The sequence below is a fragment of the Scyliorhinus torazame genome, unplaced genomic scaffold (genome assembly GCF_047496885.1).
Source record: "Scyliorhinus torazame isolate Kashiwa2021f unplaced genomic scaffold, sScyTor2.1 scaffold_538, whole genome shotgun sequence".
Lineage (NCBI taxonomy): Eukaryota > Metazoa > Chordata > Chondrichthyes > Carcharhiniformes > Scyliorhinidae > Scyliorhinus > Scyliorhinus torazame.
In genome coordinates, this window is record NW_027308265.1 from 119,596 (window position 1) to 127,266 (window position 7,671).

Below are 7,671 nucleotides of genomic sequence, written 5' to 3' on the forward strand. Positions count from 1 at the left end.
CTGTAAAACACATACCCCACTTAGATACACATAACTACTGAAAAACACAGAACTCATAGAAAAAACATGGAACCCACTTAAAAAACACAGAACCCACTGAAAAACACAGAACCTACTGAAAAACGCAGAACTCACAGAAAAACACAAAATCCACGTAGAAATACAGGATCCACTGACAAACACAGGATCGTCTGAAATCACTCAACCCACAGAAAACACAGAACCCACTGAAAAACACAGAACTCACTTAAAAACACGTAATCCACTGAAAAAACACAACCCACTGTAAAACACAGGATCCACTGAAAAACACAGGATTCACTAAAAAAACCAGTACCCACTGTAAAACACATACCCCACTGAAAACACAGAACCACTGAAAAACACAGAACTCATAGAAAAACACAGGATCCACTGACAAACACAGGATCGTCTGAAAAACACTGAACCCACAAAAAACACAGAACCCACTGAAAAGCACAGAACCCACTGAACAACACAGAACCCAATGAAAAACACAGGATCCACTGAAAAACACAGAACCCACTGAAAAACACAGAACCCACTGAACAGCACAAAACTCACTGAACAACACAAAACTCACTGAACAACACAGGATCCACTGAAAAACACAGAATCCACTGAAAAACACAGAATCCACTGAAAAACACAGGACCCACTGAAAAACACAAGATGCACTGAAAAACAAAGAATCCACTGAAAAACACAAGATGCACTGAAAAACAAAGAATCCACTGAAAAACACAGGATCCCCTGAAAAGGCACAGAACCCTCAGCTACATACAGAATGCACAGAAATGCACATCACCCACAGAAAAACACTGTTAAGACTGAAGGCAAGGACTCCACACGAGGCCAAGTAGACTGGATACAACCCGATTTATTTACTAATTACAATACGTTAATTACCCTACCCTTCTCTCCGCAGGTTCTTCCTCCCCGACCTGGGGTTCCTCCAATCAGGGGTAGGCTCTCCCCCCTCCCCCCCCCCAAAAACCACAAGGGGAGCTTGTACTCCAAGGTGTAGGAGGGGAACCGGATACAATATAGGTTTTGGCCCCTTTGGAGGTCATAACAAGAACAGAACCAACAGAAACCACATCACCCACAGAATCATAGAATCATAGAATCCCCACAGTGCAGAAGGAGCCATTCAGCCCATCAAGTCTCCACCGACCCTCTGAAAGAGCACCCTACCCAAACCCAGTCCCCACCCTATTTCCATAACCCCACCTAACCCTTTTGGACACTAAGGGCAATTTATCATGGCCAATTCACCTAACCTGCACGTCTTTGGACTGTGGGAGGAAACCGGAGCACCCGGAGGAAACCGACGCACACACGTTAACCACTGTGCCAGAATCCCGCAGAAAAACAAATCACCACAGAAAACGCAGTAACCACAGAAAAACACTGATAATTATGAGGGGCACAGATAGAGTAGACAGGAATAAACCTTTTCCCTTGGTGGAGGGGTCAATGACCAGGGGGCACAGATTTAAGGTGAGGGGCAGGAGGTTGAGAGGGGATGTGAGGAAAAACCTTTTCGCCCAGGGGGGGGGGGGGGGGGAGTCTGGAACTCGCTGCCTGAAAGGGGGGTGGAGGCAGAGACATTCAGAACATTTAAGAAGTGCTTAGATGTGAGCTTGTGATGTCAGGGCAGCAACGGCGATGGGCCAAGTGCTGGGAAATGGGTTAGAATAGTTCGGTGGTTGTGTTTGACTGGCACAGATCGATGGGCCTGTTCTGTGCTGGTGACTCTATAACCCAGAGAAAAACACAGAACTCTCAGTTAAAAAAAAATTCGAAATAAAATGCAGGGTTAACAGCAGAACAGGCGGGGTAACAAATGCAAGGTCCGTAACAACAGATTTGAATATGTTGGAAAATATTAGAAAATAGATTCAGAGCAGATACATTATCTTACTGAAACCACAGATAAGAGAATCTCAAAGCTTAGAAAGAGACCATTCAGCCCATCTTCAGTGCTGTCTCAGTATTCCCACTTCCCAACTGATTTCACACCATTCTGCAATATTTTCCACTTCAAATGTTTATCCTATTTCTTTTGAAAGTTACTATTACATACAATCCCTATAGTGCAAAAGGAGCCATTCAGCCCATCGAGTCTGCACCAACCCTCTGAAAGAGCACCCTAGCTAGACCCACTCCCCCGCCTTATCCCCGTAACCCAGTAACCCCACATAACCTTTGGACGCTAAGGGGCAATTATCATAACCAATCCACCCAGCCTGCACATCTTTGGACTGTGGGGGGAAACTGGAGCACCCGGAGGAAACCCACGCAGACACGGGGAGAATGTGCAGACTCCGCATAGACAGTGACCCGAGGCAGGAATTGAACCTGGGACCCTGGAGCTGTGAGGCAGTAATGCTAACCACCGTGCCACCCGGTCCACTGCCGCTGAGAGGTAGCAGTGCTAACCACTGTGCCACCGTGTTGCCCATTGAATCTATTTCCACTGCCCTTCATGTAATGTGTACAAGAAATGGTGTCAGTGTGAGATACTGACCCTCAGCTGTCTCGAAGATGGAACTCAGAGACACCAGCTCAATAAACAGCCCAGCAGCCTGGTCACAAGTTGAGTAATCAAAGTTAAATGGAAGTGGGAACTGGGTCATTGGGATTCATTCACAGAAAGGGAGAGGCGAAGCGATGACTGTGAGTGAAATGTACCAATTGACCCATTGTCCGAGATCTGTGTGAATGGTATAACGCAGCTACCTTCTGAAAGGCAGATTTGGTTATTTAAGTACTTACTTGGTGCCAACAGAAGAGCCAGAATCAGTCTCCCGCAGGCAATGATTTGAACACAGAACATCGTGGCTGTGATGTCTCCTGTCACTGACTGAACAAAGAGTTTAAAACAAACTTGGTCTCAGTGCTGGAAACAGGAAACAGCAGGCGTGTCTCCACCCGGAGAGGAGAATGATCATTAACTAGTAATCTGTTCTTACTGCACATGAACCCCACCACCTGCAGGTTCCCCTCCAATCATTCACCACCCTGACTTGGAAATATATCACCGTTCCTTCACTGTCGCCCGGGCAACATCCTGGAACTCCCTCCCTAACAGCACGGTGGGTGTACCTGCAGCTCAAGGACTGCAGCGGTTCAAGAAGGCAGCTCACCATCACCTTCTGAAGGGCAACTAGGGATGGGCAATAAATGCTGGCCTAACCAGCAACACCCACAACCCATGAAAGTATAGAGGGGTTAAAGGATGTGGGGAACAGGTGGGGAGGTGGATTTGAGACCAGGGAGAGATCAGCCAGATCTGATTGAATGACGGAGCAGGTTCGAGGGGCTGAATTGCTGGATTCTGCTCCTAATTCCTATGTTCCAACGGATAAAAGAGATTTAATTGACTCTTTGAAGAAACCATTCTCAGAGTTCTCTCTGTTATCTTGGGGTCAATATTTATCCCTTAAGTATCATCACTAAATCATACTACCTGATCATTTATCTCACTATTTGTTTGCGATCTGGCTGTGCTCAAACTGGCTGCCATGTTATCTCCATTCGAACATTAGTGTTATAACCTGCCTACTGACGATTGGCTGGGGATTAATGACTATCCCACAATCCTATGGGAGTATGAACTTCCCCAATGAGGGGGGGCGGAGAAACTCCTACTATAAATAAGCTGGCCAGTTCAGGAACCAGGAGGAAGGAGAAGGTAGCAAGGGAAGTTACTGCTACTGTTATGTATATATTGTTATAGTAAATAAACGTTATTATTTTGTATCCTTAAAACTCGTGCTGGATTCTTCGGGGCCCTTACAAAAATTAGATTATTACTTCAGAATGTTTGATTGGGTGTAATGTGCTATGAGGCATGGTGAGAACATGAATTGTGCTGCAGATATGAAAGTCTTTCCTTCCTTTCTCATTCTCAGGACAATGTTAGGTTGCATATGGAAATGAACACCAGAGGCTGAGTTTGGAGGAGTGCAGAGGGAGACTTTGTGAGGGGGAGGGAGATTGAGGAGGGAAATGTTACTCATTCTTACTCTGGGTTTTGTGTTGGGCCAGGAATCACTTGTTGTTGAGTCTGAGTGTGCTGCAACCATTTTGTGAATGTAGTGATGGTAACTATTACTGAGCCATTGGCAGCGCTCCCAGTGTGGACTCGTGTGATGTGTTGTTCAAATTGAGCAACTCAGGGGCTTCTGTGATGGAGTTCAATCTTCTCAAATTCTGTAGTGTTCATTTACTCAATCCTTATAATTAACATCAGGAATCAAATTGCGACCCAGTCACAGGTTCTTTCTCTCGCTATAAAGAGTTGTTTGAGTTTGTGGCTGGCATGGTCATTGAGATAGGTTTTACGTAAACAGGAAGCTGTTTCCTGTGTTTGGAGTTAAACCGTCATTACCAGGCTGTGCATCCCTGATAAATGTGACAGGGTGGGTGTCTAAACATTCTCTGCTGAAACTCCAAATGTGAACAAAAAGATTTGCGCCACAGGCAAAGGTGCTGGTTCCTGGGTAGGACCTCCAGAGCCCAGATTACCAGGTCTTTTTTGTATTAATTCAGGGGGTGTGGGCATCACTATACAGGCAACCTGTAACTAATGCAATGGCTCAGGGATCAGTGTTGGGCCTCAATTATTTACGGTGAAGGTGATTTCGAACCCAAACTCACTGTCTTCAGGATCTGTGACCCGGGCGAGAAATCTTGTGAAAATCAGGAAACTCAATTCTCGCCAAATATCATTTGCGGATCATTGCTACGTGAACGCCACCCCCCCCCCCCCCCTCCTCAATAAACATTCATATCTCATTGACGTGACATCAGTGAGATTTACAACAGGTTTGAGCGGATGCCAGGCAGTCACAGGGATCCCTCCTGGGGGGCAGAGGTAAGTATCGCCATCGGGGTGGTGGGGGGGGGGTGGGGGGGAGAGGGAGTTTTATGTTTGTGTGCTACGATCATAAATGAATCAGTGTACGACACCGCCCTGGTGTTCATTTCCATATGTAACCTAACATTGTCCTCAGAATGAGAAAGGAAGGAAAGACTTTCATATCTGCAGCACTATTCATGTTCTTTATTAGTTATTTAATGTTGAATAAACTTTGGGGTAGACTAAACTATTGCTAACCAAACTGTGGAACTTCTAACCATGCTACTAACAGCTCCTGCAACTCTGATCAAGACTGTTTTTTTTGTCTGGTTCCAGTGTCCCATTCCTCTTGCATGACACCTAGTGGTCGGAGACTATATACACACTGTTACTGCATATCATGACATCCCCTTTCCTTGAGATTTTTTAAATATTCTACACATCATTTCTGTCAACAATGCACATGATATGAGTAACAATGTACTTTACACAATTCACAAATGTTATTGTCCAATCACAGATTCAGCTGCTCCGGTTTCTTTATCTTCCTTGTTGATCTTCTCAAACTTGGTAAGCTTAGTGAACCTGTGTTACTACTTTGAACATCTGTCGGTATATCTGATAAGGTTGTCACTGTTTTGAACGTTATTCTGTATATTCAAGTCTGACCCTTCCAATGTTTGTGTTGGTTCAGATTGATAGAAATCTTCACTAACACCATCGCCTTGCTGTTCTTGAGCAGGTTCTTTTCTTTTCAATCGGACCCGACGATTTCTGAGAATAATAATAATCACTTATTGTCACAAGTAGGCTTCAATGAAGTTACTGTGAAAAGTCCCTAGTCGCCACATTCCGGCGCCTGTTCGGGGAGGCTGTACGGGAATTGAACCTGCGCTGCTGCCTGTTCTGCATTACAAGCCAGCTGTTTAGCCCAGTGTGCTTAACCAGCCCCTCAATGTCTCAATGTCTGTCCTTGTTCTGTCATTACCGTGTATGATCTTGAACCTGCCTCTTGTAGTACAGTAGCTTTTCTAGACTATCCATCAGGATCCTCAATCCTTACAACATCGCTTGGTAACAAAGGTTTAAGACTCCTGGTTGTTCTATCATTGTATGCCTTCTGTTTTACTTCTGAGATTCCAGCTAGAACATAGAACATTACAGTGCAGTACAGGCCCTTTGGCCCTCGATGTTGCGCCGAGCTGTGAAACCACTCCAAAGCCCATCTATACTATTCCCTTATCATCCATATGTCTATCCAATGACCATTTGAATGCCCTTAGTGTTGGCGAGTCCACTACTCTTGCAGGCAGGGCATTCCACGCCCTTACTACTCTCTGAGTAAAGAATCTACCTCTGACATCTGTCCTCTATCTATCTCCCCTCAATTTAAAGCTATGTCCCCTCGTGCTAGACATCACCATCCGAGGAAAAGGCTCTCACTGTCCACCCTATCTAATCCTCTGATCATCTTGTATGGCTCATTTAAGTCCCTCTTAACCTTCTTCTCTCTAACGAAAACAGCCTCAAGTCCTTCAGCCTTCCCTCATAAGATCTTCCCTCCATACCAGGCAACATCCTGGTAAATCTCCTCTGCACCCTTTCCAATGCTTCCACATCCTTCCGATAATGCGGCGACCAGAACTGCACGCAATACTCCAAATGCGGCCGCACCAGAGTTTTGTACAGCTGCAACATGACCTCATGGCTCCGAAACTCAATCCCTCCACCAATAAAAGCTAACACACCGTACGCCTTCTTAACAACCCTCTCAACCTGTGTGGCAACTTTCAGGAATCTATGTACATGGACATCGAGATCTCTCTGCTCATCCACACTACCAAAAATCTTACCATTAGCCCAGTATTCTGTCTTCCTGTTATTCCTTCCAAAATGAATCACCTCACACTTTTTTGCATTAAACTCCATTTGCCACCTCTCAGCCCAGCGTTACAGTTTATCTATGTTTCTCTGTAACTTGTAACATCCTTCCGCACTGTCCACAACTCCACCGACTTTCGTGTCATCTGCAAATTTACTCACCCATCCTTCGACGCCCTCCTCCAGGTCATTTATGCTTGCGTCTTTATGTTTCATTCTGTCTTGTCTCTGTGTGGAACGGCAATGTGGTACGTAACTCTGCAGGTGACAAACCACAGCTTAAAGGTGATGTTCTATAATCAGTAAAGCTGGATACGGATCAGTTTTGCTGTCCATAACCTTATTTAATAGCTGCATCCTTATTCCAACTCCCTTCTCCGCTTTACATTCGATTGTGGGTCTATTGGACTCGAAGTAATGTGTTCAAAATCATATCGCATCGCAAATTCTGCCATTCTTTGCAATTAAAACATGGACAATTATCACTGCCCACAGTTTGAGTTATGCCATGACTAACAAAAGTCGATTTCTCTTGCATTATTACACAACTTGCCGAGGAACTTGGCAGAAGGGCTATTTCTGGAAAATTTGAATATAGTTAACAACCATTAGGTATTCCCTACCATTGAGGTAGAATAAACCCATTCCAACGTTTTGCCACGGAGCTGATGGTATTTCAGCTATCTTCATTGGTTCTTTCGCTTGCTGGTGCTGATAGTTTTGACATGTTTCACATTTCTCTATCTGTCTTGTATATCCTTGTTTATACCAGGCCATTACACAGTGGGCTGGATTCTCTGCCGTCGGGATGCTCCATTTTGCCGGCAGCCCGGGGGCTTCCTGACGGTGTTGGGCTGCCCCACAATAGGAAACCCCATTGACCAGCCGATGAAACGAAG

The 7,671-nt window shown here is 45.1% G+C and overlaps 1 protein-coding gene across 1 annotated transcript in view; it reads right to left on the bottom strand.

The window, feature by feature from the left end:
- LOC140406450 (receptor activity-modifying protein 1-like) overlaps window positions 1–2,903 on the bottom strand; it is an 84,144-nt gene extending 81,241 nt beyond the window's left edge. The window contains exon 1 of the mRNA XM_072494488.1: window positions 2,803–2,903. Coding sequence (XP_072350589.1) covers window positions 2,803–2,863 — 61 coding nt within the window. The 5' untranslated portion in view covers window positions 2,864–2,903. The remainder of the gene's footprint in view (window positions 1–2,802) is intronic.
- Window positions 2,904–7,671: the final 4,768 nt, after the last annotated feature.